Below are 18,849 nucleotides of genomic sequence, written 5' to 3' on the forward strand. Positions count from 1 at the left end.
AGGGAGGGTCAGAACAGTAGTCTAATGTTATAGAAGGGAGGGTCAGAACAGTAGTCTAATGTTATAGAAGGGAGGGTCAGAACAGTAGTCTAATGTTATAGAAGGGAGGGTCAGAACAGTAGTCTGATGTTATAGAAGGGAGGGTCAGAACAGTAGTCTAATGTTATAGAAGGGAGGGTCAGAACAGTAGTCTAATGTTATAGAAGGGAGGGTCAGAACAGTAGTCTAATGTTATAGAAGGGAGGGTCAGAACAGTAGTCTAATGTTATAGAAGGGAGGGTCAGAACAGTAGTCTAATGTTATAGAAGGGAGGGTCAGAACAGTAGTCTGATGTTATAGAAGGGAGGGTCAGAACAGTAGTCTAATGTTATAGAAGGGAGGGTCAGAACAGTAGTCTAATGTTATAGAAGGGAGGGTCAGAACAGTAGTCTAATGTTATAGAAGGGAGGGTCAGAACAGTAGTCTGATGTTATAGAAGGGAGGGTCAGAACAGTAGTCTAATGTTATAGAAGGGAGGGTCAGAACAGTAGTCTAATGTTATAGAAGGGAGGGTCAGAACAGTAGTCTAATGTTATAGAAGGGAGGGTCAGAACAGTAGTCTAATGTTATAGAAGGGAGGGTCAGAACAGTAGTCTGATGTTATAGAAGGGAGGGTCAGAACAGTAGTCTAATGTTATAGAAGGGAGGGTCAGAACAGTAGTCTAATGTTATAGAAGGGAGGGTCAGAACAGTAGTCTAATGTTATAGAAGGGAGGGTCAGAACAGTAGTCTAATGTTATAGAAGGGAGGGTCAGAACAGTAGTCTAATGTTATAGAAGGGAGGGTCAGAACAGTAGTCTAATGTTATAGAAGGGAGGGTCAGAACAGTAGTCTAATGTTATAGAAGGGAGGGTCAGAACAGTAGTCTAATGTTATAGAAGGGAGGGTCAGAACAGTAGTCTAATGTTATAGAAGGGAGGGTCAGAACAGTAGTCTAATGTTATAGAAGGGAGGGTCAGAACAGTAGTCTAATGTTATAGAAGGGAGGGTCAGAACAGTAGTCTAATGTTATAGAAGGGAGGGTCAGAACAGTAGTCTAATGTTATAGAAGGGAGGGTCAGAACAGTAGTCTAATGTTATAGAAGGGAGGGTCAGAACAGTAGTCTGATGTTATAGAAGGGAGGGTCAGAACAGTAGTCTAATGTTATAGAAGGGAGGGTCAGAACAGTAGTCTAATGTTATAGAAGGGAGGGTCAGAACAGTAGTCTAATGTTATAGAAGGGAGGGTCAGAACAGTAGTCTGATGTTATAGAAGGGAGGGTCAGAACAGTAGTCTAATGTTATAGAAGGGAGGGTCAGAACAGTAGTCTAATGTTATAGAAGGGAGGGTCAGAACAGTAGTCTAATGTTATAGAAGGGAGGGTCAGAACAGTAGTCTAATGTTATAGAAGGGAGGGTCAGAACAGTAGTCTGATGTTATAGAAGGGAGGGTCAGAACAGTAGTCTAATGTTATAGAAGGGAGGGTCAGAACAGTAGTCTAATGTTATAGAAGGGAGGGTCAGAACAGTAGTCTAATGTTATAGAAGGGAGGGTCAGAACAGTAGTCTAATGTTATAGAAGGGAGGGTCAGAACAGTAGTCTAATGTTATAGAAGGGAGGGTCAGAACAGTAGTCTGATGTTATAGAAGGGAGGGTCAGAACAGTAGTCTAATGTTATAGAAGGGAGGGTCAGAACAGTAGTCTAATGTTATAGAAGGGAGGGTCAGAACAGTAGTCTAATGTTATAGAAGGGAGGGTCAGAACAGTAGTCTGATGTTATAGAAGGGAGGGTCAGAACAGTAGTCTAATGTTATAGAAGGGAGGGTCAGAACAGTAGTCTAATGTTATAGAAGGGAGGGTCAGAACAGTAGTCTAATGTTATAGAAGGGAGGGTCAGAACAGTAGTCTAATGTTATAGAAGGGAGGGTCAGAACAGTAGTCTGATGTTATAGAAGGGAGGGTCAGAACAGTAGTCTAATGTTATAGAAGGGAGGGTCAGAACAGTAGTCTAATGTTATAGAAGGGAGGGTCAGAACAGTAGTCTAATGTTATAGAAGGGAGGGTCAGAACAGTAGTCTAATGTTATAGAAGGGAGGGTCAGAACAGTAGTCTGATGTTATAGAAGGGAGGGTCAGAACAGTAGTCTAATGTTATAGAAGGGAGGGTCAGAACAGTAGTCTGTTATAGAAGGGAGGGTCAGAACAGTATTCTAATGTTATAGAAGGGAGGGTCAGAACAGTAGTCTAATGTTATAGAAGGGAGGGTCAGAACAGTAGTCTAATGTTATAGAAGGGAGGGTCAGAACAGTAGTCTAATGTTATAGAACGGAGGGTCAGAACAGTAGTCTAATGTTATAGAAGGGAGGGTCAGAACAGTAGTCTAATGTTATAGAAGGGAGGGTCAGAACAGTAGTCTGATGTTATAGAAGGGAGGGTCAGAACAGTAGTCTAATGTTATAGAAGGGAGGGTCAGAACAGTAGTCTAATGTTATAGAAGGGAGGGTCAGAACAGTAGTCTAATGTTATAGAAGGGAGGGTCAGAACAGTAGTCTAATGTTATAGAAGGGAGGGTCAGAACAGTAGTCTGATGTTATAGAAGGGAGGGTCAGAACAGTAGTCTAATGTTATAGAAGGGAGGGTCAGAACAGTAGTCTAATGTTATAGAAGGGAGGGTCAGAACAGTAGTCTAATGTTATAGAAGGGAGGGTCAGAACAGTAGTCTAATGTTATAGAAGGGAGGGTCAGAACAGTAGTCTGATGTTATAGAAGGGAGGGTCAGAACAGTAGTCTAATGTTATAGAAGGGAGGGTCAGAACAGTAGTCTAATGTTATAGAAGGGAGGGTCAGAACAGTAGTCTAATGTTATAGAAGGGAGGGTCAGAACAGTAGTCTAATGTTATAGAAGGGAGGGTCAGAACAGTAGTCTAATGTTATAGAAGGGAGGGTCAGAACAGTAGTCTAATGTTATAGAAGGGAGGGTCAGAACAGTAGTCTAATGTTATAGAAGGGAGGGCCAGAACAGTAGTCTGATGGCACATGTGTACTGTGGATCTGAGAGGGTAAGTACAATCAATATGGTCAGACGTCAGGCTGACTGTCAGAGGTCAGGCTGACTGTCAGAGGTCAGGCTGACTGTCAGAGGTCAGGCTGACTGTCAGAGCGTTTTTAGGGGATCATGTCCTGAGGCAGAACTGCTCATCTTGATCACATAATGACTTATTGGGGCTTCAAGGCGACACTGATTTGTAGATTTAAATTACTCTGCACAAATCGACTGCGACGTAGTTGATCTCAAACACCCTCTGTCGTTTCTGTGCTTTAGGGCGGAGTCTGTGGAGAAGGTGAGTCCGGTAGAGAAGAGGTACGACCCCCTCCCCCAGATCAGTCCTGTCTCTCAGTACGGACCCCCCGGCCCTGCCGTACCACCCAACAGCCTGCCCAAACTCACCACCAACGATGGTAACGAACCATGATGATGTGATGTCATGGTGCCTTTTTTAAATCCAGCCGAGTGCTGAGAATTCACTTGTGATTTTCTGGTGGCTACTAAAAGCATCTCTACCATGTAATAGTATGGTAGATCTGCGGCTGTATAGAAGTGTAAAGGCTGCATCACAGTGCTCACATCCCTTTCCCTCTCTCTCCAGTCAACTCACACCCCGACCAGCTCCTCAGCGCCTCTCCCAAACACGATCTCTCCGGCCTTCGACCCTCTACCCTCCAGGACCTCCCTTCCCAGCCCTACCTGGCCCAGAGGTCCCCAGTGGGGGTCAACGGCACCGACGCACCCCCCAAAACCCCTGGAACCACCCCCACCCCACAAAGCTACAACCGCTACGTCCCCAAGCCTTACACCTCCTCGGCCCGGCCCTTTGAGAGGAAGTTTGAGAGCCCCAAGTTCAACCACAACCTCCTCCCCAACGACAGTGGGAAGACAGACCTCCTGATCAGTAGCAGCAGCCCCAAACCCAGCGTGGTCGTCAACAACAACAGCAGTACCAAGCCACCGCTGTCCCCTCAGCCTCTGGACCACGACAGTGGACTGGACACGTTCACACGCAACATGGACAACAGGGGGCCCAAGTACCAGCAGCACAACAACCTAGTCAACAATGCTGTGCCCAAGGCCATACCTGTCAGGTAAGGATATGGCGGGCGGGGGGGGGGGGGGGGGGGCAGACGGACGGACGGACTGAACAGGACTCAAACCCTGGTCGGGCGACTGTTAGCGTTTACCCCAACAGTTCCAAACCTCTTGACAAAGATGGCAAGGTTGTTCCACTATGGTAATTTAGCAGATACCTCTATCCAGACCTCCCTGCATACCGGCCTGCCTCATTCTTGTGCCTCTAGTCCAGCCTCCCTACACCCATAAACGGTGCATACAGTGGCTTGCGAAAGTATTCACCCCCCTTGGCATTTTTCCTATTTTGTTGCCTTACAACCTGGAATTAAAATAGATTTTTTTGCGGGGGGGTTTGTATCATTTGATTTACACAACATGCCTACCGCTTTGAAGATGCAAAATATGTTTTATTGTGAAACAAACAAGAAATAAGACAGAAAAACCCCAGAAAACTTGAGCGTGCATAACTATTCACCCCCAAAGTCAATACTTTGTAGAGCCACCTTTTGTAGCAATTACAGCTGCAAGTCTCTTGGGGTATGTCTCTATAAGCTTGGCACATCTAGCCACTGGGATTTTTGCCCATTCTTCAAGGCAAAACTGCTCCAGCTCCTTCAAGTTGGATGGGTTCCGCTGGTGTACAGCAATCTTTAAGTCATACCACAGATTCTTAATTGGATTGAGGTCTGGGCTTTGACTAGGCCATTCCAAGACATTTAAATGTTTCCCCTTAAACCACTCAAATGTTGTTTTAGCAGTATGCTTAGGGTCATTGTCCTGCTGGAAGGTGAACCTCCGTCCCAGTCTCAAATCTCTGGAAGACTGAAACAGGTTTCCCTCAAGAATTTCCCTGTATTTAGCGCCATCCATCATTCCTTCAATTCTGACCAGTTTCCCAGTCCCTGCCGATGAAAAACATCCCCACAGCATGATGCTGCCACCACCATGCTTCACTGTGGGGATGGTGTTCACGGGGTGATGAGAGGTGTTGGGTTTGCGCCAGACATAGCGTTTTCCTTGATGGCCAAAAAGCTCAATTTTAGTCTCATCTGACCAGAGTACCTTCTTCCATATGTTTGGGGAGTCTCCCACATACCTTTTGGCGAACACTAAACGTGTTTGCTTATTTTTTTTTTTCTTTAAGCAATGGCTTTTTTCTGGCCACTCTTCCGTAAAGCCCAGCTCTGTGGAGTGTATGGCTTAAAGTGGTCCTATGGACAGACACTCCAATCTCTGCTGTGGTTATGTAGGGACCTGGTTATGTAGCAGGGTTATGTAGAGGCCTGGTTGTGTAGCAGGGTTATGTAGAGGCCTGGTTGTGTAGCAGGGTTATGTAGAGGCCTGGTTGTGTAGCAGGGTTATGTAGAGGCCTGGTTGTGTAGCAGGGTTATGTAGAGGCCTGGTTGTGTAGCAGGGTTATGTAGGGACCTGGTTATGTAGCAGGGTTATGTAGGGACCTGGTTATGTAGCAGGGTTATGTAGAGGCCTGGTTGTGTAGCAGGGTTATGTAGAGGCCTGGTTGTGTAGCAGGGTTATGTAGAGGCCTGGTTGTGTAGCAGGGTTATGTAGAGGCCTGGTTGTGTAGCAGGGTTATGTAGAGGCCTGGTTGTGTAGCAGGGTTATGTAGAGGCCTGGTTGTGTAGCAGGGTTATGTAGAGGCCTGGTTGTGTAGCAGGGTTATGTAGAGGCCTGGTTGTGTAGCAGGGTTATGTAGAGGCTTGGTTGTGTAGCAGGGTTATGTAGAGGCCTGGTTGTGTAGCAGGGTTATGTAGAGGCCTGGTTGTGTAGCAGGGTTATGTAGAGGCCTGGTTGTGTAGCAGGGTTATGTAGAGGCTTGGTTGTGTAGCAGGGTTATGTAGATGCTTGGTTATGTAGAGGCTTGGTTGTGTAGCCTGCTGTTGGTATGACTCACTGTTCAGCCTCTACCCTCTCTCTTGTCTAGATGAGCCCCTCCACCTTTCACCTCCCCATCTCTCCCTCTCTCCCCCGTTCACCTCCCCATCTCTCCCTCTCTCCCCCGTTCACCTCCCCATCTCTCCCTCTCTCCCCCGTTCACCTCCCCATCTCTCCCTCTCTCCCCCGTTCACCTCCCCATCTCTCCCTCTCTCCCCCGTTCACCTCCCCATCTCTCCCTCTCTCCCCTGTTCACCTCCCCATCTCTCCCTCTCTCCCCCGTTCACCTCCCCATCTCTCCCTCTCTCCCCCGTTCACCTCCCCATCTCCCCCTCTCTCCCCCGTTCACCTCCCCATCTCCCCCTCTCTCCCCCGTTCACCTCCCCATCTCTCCCTCTCTCCCCCGTTCACCTCCCCATCTCTCCCTCTCTCCCCCGTTCACCTCCCCATCTCCCCCTCTCTCCCCCGTTCACCTCCCCATCTCTCCCTCTCTCCCCCGTTCACCTCCCCATCTCTCCCTCTCTCCCCCGTTCACCTCCCCATCTCCCCCTCTCTCCCCCGTTCACCTCCCCATCTCTCCCTCTCTCCCCTCTCCCCTCCCCCTGTGTTATGACTAATGACACCAACATTCTGCTCGCCCCCACTCCTCTCTACCCCAGTGTTATGGAGGATGACGAGGAGGATGAAGGTCACACTGTAGTGGCCGCGGCCCGGGGGATCTTCAACTGTAACGGCGGGGTGCTGAGCTCCATCGAGACGGGAGTCAGCATCATCATCCCCCAGGGAGCCATCCCTGACAGCGTGGAACAGGAGATCTACTTCAAGGTCTGCCGGGACAACAGCATTCTGCCCCCCCTCGACAAGGAGAAAGGTATGTGTCTAGTGCTTTATTAAATCACTATGCCCACTGGATAGTACATCTTACTCTTGTGCTGCCACCTCAGGACCCTGGAGACAGCGGTTCGATCCCTTGGTCCACCTCGAACTTCCATCCCTTTCAACCGTCTCCCCCCTTTCTCAAGATCTGTCTATCTTAAATATGAAAGGAGAGCAGAATTATGTTCTCCTAAAGACAAAATAGAAATATGTCAGTCTTGCCTCTGTCTTATTCCATCCAGGAGAGACCCTGCTCAGCCCTCTGGTGATGTGTGGGCCTCACGGCCTCAAGTTCCTGAAGCCGGTGGAGCTGCGCCTACCTCACTGTGCGTCTATGACCCCAGATGGTTGGTCTTTTGCTCTAAAATCCTCCGACTCCTCGTCGGGTACGCTGTCCTCTATCTGTCCTTTTTGGGGGTTGGGTCGGGGCTTCAAATGGCTTATGTGATTGGTTGGGGGTTGGGTCGGGGCTTCGGGTGGCTTGTGTGATTGGTTGGTGTTGTGATTGAGGAGGGATCACCATAGAGCATACACTTGATAGGGGGCGGGCTCTCTTTCCAACTCTATGGGTGTCACCGGGGAGCAGGGTCAGTTCCATTTCAATTCAGTCAGTCAAGTAAATTGAAATTCCAAGTCAATAATTGAAAAAAAAAATGTATTTATTTTCAATGATTTCTCAAAAAAATTAATTCCAATATTTAAAAAACTATTAAAAATCAAATCACTTCCTGAATTGAAAAGGAATTGACGGCAACCCTTTAAAAGAGAGATCTGGCTTGTTCATCATCACGCTTTTAAATAATCTAATCTACTGGTTTCTAATGGTTATCTACTGGCTTCTACTGGTCATCTACTGGCTTCTACTGGTTTCTAGTGGTTTCCATGTTTCAGTCATTCAATTTTCTAGTCACAACATTGCATTTTCTTTATGGGGTTTTGCAACATTCTGAACATTTGTATCACTCAACCACATTCACCTACTTAGTTACTTCCCACAGTAGTCACAATGTGAGGATTTATGAAATATAACCTGTTGTTGTTGTTGCACCTTACATATTGCTGATCCATTCTAAGGCTTTAACGTTTGTAAGTAGCTGAATATGTACATGGTGCAACCACAACAGTTGAGATTTTTAACAAATATGTAACACTTACGTAACAAAATATTTTGAGTATGTAGTTCTGAAGTGTGAAGCTACGATGGTTTATGTACAGCATCTGATTGCAAAAGTGTTCAAAACCCCTTGGATTTCTTCACATTTTATTGTTACGACGTGGGATTAAAATGGATTTAATTGATTTATTTTTTTTGTCAACAATCTACACAAAATACTCTGTTAAAGTATAAATATTCCAGGCCCTTTGTTTAGGCCTAAATTAGTTCAGGAGTAAAATGTGGCTTAACAAATCACATAATAAGTTACATGGATTCTCTGTGTGGAATAATAGGGGCTGACTTGATTTTTGAATGACTAACCTGTCCTCTGTCCCCAATACATACAACATTTTTTTTTTTTTTTTTTTTTTTTGTCATTTAGCAGACGCTCTTATCCAGAGCGACTTACAGGAGCAATTAGGGTTAAGTGCCTTGCTCAAGGGCACATCGACAGACTTTTCACCTAGTTGGCTCGGGGATTAGAACCAGCGACCTTTCGGTTACTGGCACAACGCTCTTAACCACTAAGCTACCTGCCGCCCTATGGCGGACTGTAAGGTCCCTCAGTCAAGTATTGAGATTCAAGCACAGATTCAACTACAAAGACCAGGGAGCTTTTAGAAAGCCTCATAAAGAAGGGCAGTGATTGGTAGATGGGTAACAATAACAAATTAAACATTTAATATCTCTTTAAACAAGTTTACTAATTATGCTGTGGATTATAGACAGTGCCTTCGGAAAGTATTCAGACCCCTTGACTTTTTCCACATTTTGCTACGTTACAGCCTTAATTTAAAATGGATTTAAAAAATAATAATAATCCTCGGCAATCTACACACAATACCCCATAATGACAAATCGAAAACAGGTTTTTAGAAATGTTTGCAAATTTATGAAAATAAAAAACAGAAATACCTTATTTACATAAGTATTCAGACCCTTTGCTATGAGACTCTACATTGAGCTCAGGTGCATCCTGTTTCCATTGATCATCCTTGAGATGTTTCTACAACTTTATTGGAGTCCCCCTGTGGTCAATTCAATTGATTGGACATGATTTGGAAAGGCACACACCTGTCTATATAAGGTCCCACAGTTGACAGTGCATGTCAGAGCAAAAACCAAGTCATGAGGTCGAAGGAATTGTCCATAGAGCTCCGAGACAGGATTGCGTCGAGGCACAGATCTGGGTTAGGGTACCAAAAAATTTCTGCAGCATTGAAGGTCCTCAAGAACACAGTGGCCTCAATCATTCTTAAATGGAAGATGTTTGGAACCACCAAGACTCTTCCTAGAGCTGGCCGCCCGGCCAAACTGAGCAATCGGGGGAGAAGGGCATTAGTCAGGGAGGTGACCAAGAACATTTACATTTTAGTCATTTAGCAGACGCTCTTATCCAGAGCGACTTACAGTTAGTGAGTGTATACATTATTTAATTTTTTCATACTGGCCCCTGTGGGAATCGAACCCACAACCCTGGCGTTGCAAACGCCATGCTCTACCAACTGAGCTACATCCCTGCCAGCCATTCCCTCCCCTACCCTGGACGACGCTGGGCCAATTGTGCGCCGCCCCATGGGTCTCCCGGTCGCGGCCGGCTACGACAGAGCCTGGATTCGAACCAGGATCTCTAGTGGCACAGCTAGCACTGCGATGCAGTGCCTTAGACCACTGCACCACTCGGGAGTTCAGAACCCGATGGTCACTCTGACAGAGCTCCAGAATTCCTCTGTGGAGATGGGAGAACCTTCCAGAAGGAAAACCATCTCTGCAGCACTCCACCAATCAGGCCTTTATGGTAGAGTGGCCAGACGGAAGCCACTCCTCAGTAAAAGGCACATGACAGCCCGCTTGGAGTTTGCCAAAAGGCACCTAAAGAAACAAGATTCTCTGGTCTGATGAAACCAAGATTGAACTCTTTGGCCTGAATGCCAAGCGTCACGTCTGGAGGAAACCTGGCACCATCCCTACGGTGAAGCACGGTGGTGGCAGCATCATGCTGTGGGGATGTTTTTCAGCGGCAGGGACATGGAGACGTGTCAAGATCGAGGCAAAGATGAATGGCGCAAAGTACAGAGATCCTTGATGAAAACCTGCTCCAGAACGCTCAGGACCTCAGACTGGGGCGAAGGTTCACCTTCCAACAGGACAACGACCCTAAGCACACAGCCAAGACAACGCAGGAGTGGCTTCGGGACAGATCTCTCAATGTCCTTGAGTGGCCCAGCCAGAGCCTGGACTTGAACCCGATCGAACATCTCTGGAGAGACCTGAAAATAGCTGTGCAGCAATGCTCCCCATCCAACCTGACAGAGCTTGAGAGGATCTGCAGAGAAGAATGAGAGAAACTCCCCAAATACGGGTGTGCCACGCTTGTAGCGTCATACCCAAGAAGACTTGAGGCTGTAATCACTGCCAAAGGTGCTTCAACAAAGTACTGAGTAAAGGGAAAGAATACTTATGTAAACGTGATATTATTTTTTATTTTATTTTTTATCAATTAGCAAAAAATTATAAAAACCTGTTTTTGCTTTGTCATTATGGGGTATTGGGTGTAGGTAGATTGAGGGGGAAAAACAATTTAATCAATTTTAGAATAAGGCTGTAACGTAACAAAATGTGGAAAAAGTCAAGGGGTCTGAATACTTTCCGAAGGCACTGTATTAAACCACCCAGACGTCCTTCTGAACTGAGCTGCAGGAGAGGAATGAAACTGCTCAGGGGTGTTACCATGAGGCCATTGGTGGTTTTAAAATAGCTACAGAGTTCGATGTCTGTGACGGGAGAAAACTGAGGCTGGATCAACAACATTGTAGTGACTCCACAGTAGTGACCTAGTGAAAAGAAGAATACTGTAATGTACTGTAAAAAGAAAACACAGCAAAGGAATACACTTTTTGGCCTGAATGCAAAGCCTTATGTTTGGAGCAAATCCAACACAACACATTAGTGAGTAACTGCCTGCTTGTTTTCAAGCATGCTGGTGGCTGCATCATGGTATGGGTATGCTTGACATCGCCAAATTCTGGGGATTTGTTTCAAGATAAAAAATAAATAAACAAGATAGAGCTAAGCACAGGCAACATCCTAGAAGGAAAACCTGCTGCAGTCTGCTTTACAACACACTGGGAGAGGAATTCACCTTTCAGCAAGTCAAATCAAATGTATTGGTCACGTACACCTGGTTAGCAGATGTTATTGCGAGTGTAGCGAAATGCTTGTAGTGTAGCGAAATGCTTGTAGTGTAGCGAAATGCTTGACAATAACCTACAACACAAGGCCAAATCTACACTGGAGTTGGATACTGTATTAGGGTTAGGATACTGTATTAGTCAGTGTTAGGGTTAGGATACTGTATTACAGTCAGTGTTAGGGTTAGGATACTGTATTAGTCAGTGTTAGGGTTAGGATACTCTATTACAGTCAGTGTTGGGGTTAGGATACTGTATTAGTCAGTGTTAGGGTTAGGATACTGTATTAGGGTTAGGATACTGTATTAGTCAGTGTTGGGGTTAGGATACTGTATTAGGGTTAGGATACTGTATTACAGTCAGTGTTGGGGTTAGGATACTGTATTAGTCAGTGTTGGGGTTAGGATACTGTATTAGTCAGTGTTGGGGTTAGGATACTGTATTAGTCAGTGTTGGGGTTAGGATACTGTATTACAGTCAGTGTTGGGGTTAGGATACTGTTTTAGTCAGTGTTGGGGTTAGGGTACTGTATTAGTCAGTGTTGGGGTTAGGATACTGTATTAGGTTTAGGATACTGTATTACAGTCAGTGTTGGGGTTAGGATACTGTATTAGGATTAGGATACTGTATTAGTCAGTGTTAGGGTTAGGATACTGTATTAGTCAGTGTTGGGGTTAGGATACTGTATTAGTCAGTGTTGGGGTTAGGATACTGTATTAGTCAGTGTTAGGGTTAGGATACTGTATTACAGTCAGTGTTGGGGTTAGGATACTGTTTTAGTCAGTGTTGGGGTTAGGATACTGTATTAGGTTTAGGATACTGTATTACAGTCAGTGTTGGGGTTAGGATACTGTATTAGGGTTAGGATACTGTATTAGGGTTAGGATACTGTATTAGTCAGTGTTAGGGTTAGGATACTGTATTAGTCAGTGTTGGGGTTAGGATACTGTATTAGTCAGTGTTGGGGTTAGGATACTGTATTAGTCAGTGTTAGGGTTAGGATACTGTATTAGTCAGTGTTAGGGTTAGGATACTGTATTAGTCAGTGTTAGGGTTAGGATACTGTATTAGTCAGTGTTAGGGTTAGGATACTCTATTACAGTCAGTGTTGGGGTTAGGATACTGTATTAGTCAGTGTTAGGGTTAGGATACTGTATTAGGGTTAGGATACTGTATTACAGTCAGTGTTAGGGTTAGGATACTGTATTAGTCAGTGTTGGGGTTAGGATACTCTATTACAGTCAGTGTTGGGGTTAGGATACTGTATTAGTCAGTGTTAGGGTTAGGATACTGTATTAGTCAGTGTTAGGGTTAGGATACTGTATTAGTCAGTGTTAGGGTTAGGATACTGTATTACAGTCAGTGTTAGGGTTAGGATACTCTATTACAGTCAGTGTTGGGGTTAGGATACTGTATTAGTCAGTGTTAGGATACTGTATTAGTCAGTGTTGGGGTTAGGATACTGTATTAGTCAGTGTTGGGGTTAGGATACTGTATTAGTCAGTGTTAGGGTTAGGATACTCTATTACAGTCAGTGTTGGGGTTAGGAAACTGTATTAGTCAGTGTTAGGGTTAGGATACTGTATTAGTCAGTGTTGGGGTTAGGATACTCTATTACAGTCAGTGTTGGGGTTAGGATACTGTATTAGTCAGTGTTGGGGTTAGGATACTGTATTAGTCAGTGTTGGGGTTAGGATACTGTATTAGTCAGTGTTGGGGTTAGGATACTGTATTAGTCAGTGTTAGGGTTAGGATACTGTATTAGTCAGTGTTAGGGTTAGGATACTCTATTACAGTCAGTGTTGGGGTTAGGATACTGTATTAGTCAGTGTTAGGGTTAGGATACTGTATTAGTCAGTGTTGGGGTTAGGATACTGTATTACAGTCAGTGTTGGGGTTAGGATACTGTTTTAGTCAGTGTTGGGGTTAGGATACTGTATTAGGTTTAGGATACTGTATTACAGTCAGTGTTGGGGTTAGGATACTGTATTAGTCAGTGTTGGGGTTAGGATACTCTATTACAGTCAGTGTTGGGGTTAGGATACTGTATTAGGGTTAGGATACTGTATTAGGGTTAGGATACTGTATTAGTCAGTGTTAGGGTTAGGATACTGTATTAGTCAGTGTTGGGGTTAGGATACTGTATTAGTCAGTGTTGGGGTTAGGATACTGTATTAGTCAGTGTTAGGGTTAGGATACTGTATTAGTCAGTGTTAGGATACTGTATTAGTCAGTGTTAGGGTTAGGATACTCTATTACAGTCAGTGTTGGGGTTAGGATACTGTATTAGTCAGTGTTAGGGTTAGGATACTGTATTAGGGTTAGGATACTGTATTACAGTCAGTGTTAGGGTTAGGATACTGTATTAGTCAGTGTTGGGGTTAGGATACTCTATTACAGTCAGTGTTGGGGTTAGGATACTGTATTAGTCAGTGTTAGGGTTAGGATACTGTATTAGTCAGTGTTAGGGTTAGGATACTGTATTAGTCAGTGTTAGGGTTAGGATACTGTATTACAGTCAGTGTTAGGGTTAGGATACTCTATTACAGTCAGTGTTGGGGTTAGGATACTGTATTAGTCAGTGTTAGGGTTAGGATACTGTATTAGTCAGTGTTGGGGTTAGGATACTGTATTAGTCAGTGTTGGGGTTAGGATACTGTATTAGTCAGTGTTGGGGTTAGGATACTCTATTACAGTCAGTGTTGGGGTTAGGATACTGTATTAGTCAGTGTTGGGGTTAGGATACTGTATTAGTCAGTGTTGGGGTTAGGATACTGTATTAGTCAGTGTTGGGGTTAGGATACTCTATTACAGTCAGTGTTGGGGTTAGGATACTGTATTAGTCAGTGTTGGGGTTAGGATACTGTATTAGTCAGTGTTGGGGTTAGGATACTGTATTAGTCAGTGTTGGAGTTAGGATACTGTATTAGTCAGTGTTGGAGTTAGGATACTGTATTAGTCAGTGTTGGGGTTAGGATACTGTATTAGTCAGTGTTGGGGTTAGGATACTGTATTAGTCAGTGTTGGGGTTAGGATACTGTATTAGTCAGTGTTGGGGTTAGGATACTGTATTACGGTCAGTGTTAGGGTTAGGATACTGTATTAGTCAGTGTTGGGGTTAGGATACTGTATTACAGTCAGTGTTGGGGTTAGGATACTGTATTAGTCAGTGTTAGGGTTAGGATACTCTATTACAGTCAGTGTTGGGGTTAGGTATTTTGTGTAGATTGTCGACAATCAAATCAATTTTAATCCCAATTTGTAACACAATAAAATGTGAAGAACTCCAAGGCGTCTGAATACTTTTGCAAGGCACTGTATGTTCCTGTATGTTCCTGTATGTTCCTGTATGTTCCTGTATGTTCCTCACACAACATACAATGACTGATGATTTTGTGTAAGTTCTCGTCAGCAGATGCTGTTATTTACGTACGTCACTCTTAACATAACACCGGGCCTTCAAAACCAACGTAAAGAAACGCACACTAAGAAAGACAAATGACCGACCGATAACTGTGTTCCTGTTTCTCCAATTCCTCCAGGTGACTCCAAGACATGGCAGAACAAGTCTCTCCCAGGTGACCCCAACTACCTGGTGGGAGCCAACTGTGTGTCTGTGCTCATCGACCACTTCTGAACGTAGAGGGAGACAGCTGGCCTGTTACTGAATGTGTTAGATCAGGGGACAGCCACAGACTGAAACGTTACCCCATCTCCTGCTGCTGTGACCTCCTTGCTCCGTTGTCCCCCTCCCAGGCAGCAGGGGGCAGCACTGCTTGACTTGATGAAGCACGAACTTGATTCTTGAATATATTCTAGAACTTGAATATTGAACATTGATGCGTTGTTTACTGTGCCCGCCCCCCAACCCCCACCCCCCCAAAAAAAACAGTGAAGTAGGAGGAGGCCCATTGAAGTGGGAGGAGTCTCAACGCAGCATCCTATCCCAGTGCTGTGCTCTCTTTCTCCCCCCCCCCCCTTTTTTTTTGGTGCTTTAACTAAAGGCTTGCAAAAAATAAAAACGTTTAAAAACTAAAATATATTATACTATAAAAATTGAACTGTTGTTGGAATGCATGAACAGTGCCACAGACTGACTGAAGAATAATCTCATTTTGATTTTATTAGCCTTTTTTTTATATTTTTTTTTTTACCACGTCTGAGCAAATTGCAAGAAAAAGAACATTTTTGAAAAAATTCTAGATAAGGAGAATTCTTGAAAAAAAAAAAGGCTGAATATTGCAACGGGAATTTTCCAATTTAATGTATGCACTCACAAACAGAAAGGTTGGTATATGCAAAAATGTTTTTGTTTGTGAGGTTGTCTGTGGTCATGCGTTTCGCTCTTGAAGGACAGCTGAGGACTTTTGAAATGCAGATGATCTTGACTCAACAAGGGTTATGAAGGAAGATTGGAGATTAATATTGTAGGCATCGTTTATGAAGATATATACTTTTTTTTTTTAAATAACACATACTGTATGAAGGTAATACTGAAGGTATAATACTGAAGACTGAAGGTAAAGTATTGGTTGGTCAAATGGGCTTTCTCTCCATGTTTAGAAGAAGTTAGTCTTTTGTAGTTATGTTTTACTGACTTGATTTGACAAACTCCTGCAGCTGTCTAGATCTCTATGCATGTGCTATGACTCAGGTCCAGAAGCCTGCTTACTACTAAGTTCAAACACATTAAAAAGTCCCATCTTACACTGCAAGCAGTGATGCCTTATCTGCATATTAACTTTTTTTTTCAGTATAAAAGACTTATTAAAAACAGATCTTTTTAAGTTGTAGTGATTTATCAATTATGGAAGTAAAGAAATAAATAAATAAAAAGTAGAATTTCTCTGCATTTTCAACCTATTATATCAGTGAACTTGGATTTAGCGTACAATAATATTTGAGGCTAATGAAAAGGTATGGTAATGCTTTCTTTTCCTGCTATGCATATTGAAGTTTGAGAAAATACTACAAACGAAAAAACACTAAAACATGTTTAAATTGTGGCTGTACATAATGCTAGCATATGGCCTTGGTTCGCTGTAAATGAACTTTTCTACATCTTTGTTATTTTGTATAAAAGAGGTTAAAAAAAAAAAATGTTTCTTATAAAAGAGAGAAAGTGATGATTTAATTGGTTGTGTTTGTATTCTGGTTATACCTACCGTGAGCCTTGGAACTGACCTAAGCAGTAATAAAATCCAACTTTTCTACCATCATACATAGACACACAACACTACGACTTAAAGGCATTTTTAACAGTCAGAAAAACTTTTTATTCTTCTTTACAAAAAATAGAAAAAGTGCTTGGTTTAAATAATTTTAAAAAGATCTGTACTTGAGGGGAGCTGCTTTAAAGAGCGGTCCCGTCTTCTATTTGTGATACTGGAAGCTCTGTTCTATTGAAATGTATTTTTGTACTAATAGACTATTTATTATGGCACATTTGAATTATTTTTCTTTTTGAAATGGATGATAACACTGCTTCAATCTGACACTAGTTCTCTTTATTTTTCCTGTGTGGCTGACATTTATTTATTTAGTTTTATTTACGTTAAATGTTTTTTTTCTTTGCAACACAAGTATACCACTGTATTAATACATAAAAATCATTTTTAAAGTAGTGCTTGGTTTGAGACTTCAATCGTGAGAAGAGAAGATTGATTTGATTGATTGATCTGACCGTAGGTGTGTCTCGCTTAACAGATTGATCTGACCGTAGTTGTCTCGCTTAACAGATTGATCTGACCGTAGGTGTGTCTCGCTTAACAGATTAGTGTGTAGATTTTTCAGCTGCTAATCTTTGGATGCAAATGCATGTCCGGAGATCCATTGCAGTAATAAGATATTTCAATCATCTGCAAGTCATGTTGCAACTCCTTTCGGTGTCCAAGCCTTTACTCATGGTGTCGAGTGTCTCATATGGGGAATGAATGGTGTACAAAGGTTACAGATTGTCTGGTGCGTTATCACTGTCGGTCAATGATCTCATCAGGGTCCAAAGGGAATCTACACTGAACAAAAATATAAAAGCAACATGTGAAGTGTTGGTCCCATGTTTAATGAGCTGAAATAAATGATCCCAGAAATGTTCCATACGCACAAAAAAAAGCTTATTTCTCTCAAATTATGTGCACACATTTGTTTACATCCCTGTTAGTGAGCATTTCTCCTTTGCCAAGATAATCCATCCACCTGACAGGTGTGGCATATCAAGAAGCTGATTAAACACCATGATCATTACACAGGTGCACCTTGTGCTGGGGACAATAAAAGGCCACTCTAAAAATGTGCAGTTTTGTCACACAACAAGTTTTGAGGAAGCGTGCAATTGGCATGCTGACTGCAGGAATGTCCACCAGAGCTGTTGCCAGATCATTTAATGTTAATTTCTCTACCATAAGCCGCCTCCGTCGTTCTAGAGAAATTGGCAGTACGTCCAACCGGCCTCACAACCGCAGACCATGTGTATGGCGTTGTGTGGGCGAACGGTTTGCTAATGTCAACGGTGTGAACAGAGTGCCCCATGGTGACGGTGGGGTTATGGTATGGGCAGGCATAAGCTACGGACAACGAACACAATTGCATTTTATCGATGGCAATTTGAATGCAAAAAAATACTGTGACCAAATCCTGAGGCCCATTGTGAGGCTCGTCTGTTTTAAGGTATCTGTGATCAACAGATGCATGTCTGTATTCCAAGTCATGTGAAATCCATAGATTAGGGCCTAATAAATGTACACTGCTCAAAAAAATAAAGGGAACACTAAAATAACACATCCTAGATCTGAATGAATTAAATAATCTTATTAAATACTTTTTTCTTTACATAGTTGAATGTGCTGACAACAAAATCACACAAAAATTATCAATGGAAATCAAATGTTTCAACCCATGGAGGTCTGGATTTGGAGTCACCCTCAAAATTAAAGTGTTAAACCACACTACAGGCTGATCCAACTTTGATGTAATGTCCTTAAAACAAGTCAAAATGAGGCTCAGTAGTGTGTGTGGCCTCCACGTGCCTGTATGACCTCCCTACAACGCCTGGGCATGCTCCTGATGAGGTGGCGGATGGTCTCCTGAGGGATCTCCTCCCAGACCTGGACTAAAGCATCTGCCAACTCCTGGACAGTCTGTGGTGCAACGTGGCGTTGGTGGATGGAGCAAGACATGATGTCCCAGATGTGCTCAATTGGATTCTGGTCTGGGGAACGGGCGGGCCAGTCCATAGCATCAATGCCTTCCTCTTGCAGGAACTGCTGACACACTCCAGCCACATGAGTTCTAGCATTGTCTTGCATTAGGAGGAACCCAGGGCCAACCGCACCAGCATATGGTCTCACAAGGGGTCTGAGGATCTCATCTCGGTACCTAATGGCAGTCAGGCTACCTCTGGTGAGCACATGGAGGGCTGTGCGGCCCCCCAAAGAAATGCCACCCCACACCATGACTGACCCACCGCCAAACCGGTCATGCTGGAGGATGTTGCAGGCAGCAGAACGTTCTCCACGGCGTCTCCAGACTCTGTCACGTCTGTCACGTGCTCAGTGTGAACCTGCTTTCATCTGTGAAGAGCACAGGGCGCC

General features: G+C 43.7%; 1 protein-coding gene across 3 annotated transcripts in view; it reads left to right on the forward strand.

Moving 5' to 3' along the window:
- LOC311122527 (tight junction protein 1-like) overlaps positions 1–17,354 on the forward strand; it is a 23,864-nt gene extending 6,510 nt beyond the window's left edge. Inside the window, exons 4-8 of one of the 3 annotated variants that reach the window (XM_084196872.1) lie at positions 3,341–3,477; positions 3,666–4,158; positions 6,697–6,908; positions 7,156–7,260; positions 14,803–17,354. In XM_084196872.1, coding sequence (XP_084052998.1) covers positions 3,341–3,477; positions 3,666–4,158; positions 6,697–6,908; positions 7,156–7,260; positions 14,803–14,897 — 1,042 coding nt within the window. In that variant the 3' untranslated portion in view covers positions 14,898–17,354. Of the gene's footprint in view, positions 1–3,340; positions 3,478–3,665; positions 4,159–6,696; positions 6,909–7,155; positions 7,300–14,802 lie in introns of all 3 variants that reach the window. The other 2 variants (XM_084196871.1, XM_084196873.1) reach the window with 2 other exon arrangements.
- Positions 17,355–18,849: the final 1,495 nt, after the last annotated feature.

This window comes from Coregonus lavaretus (genome assembly GCF_964263955.1).
Source record: "Coregonus lavaretus genome assembly, contig: HAP1_SCAFFOLD_438, whole genome shotgun sequence".
Taxonomy (NCBI): domain Eukaryota; kingdom Metazoa; phylum Chordata; class Actinopteri; order Salmoniformes; family Salmonidae; genus Coregonus; species Coregonus lavaretus.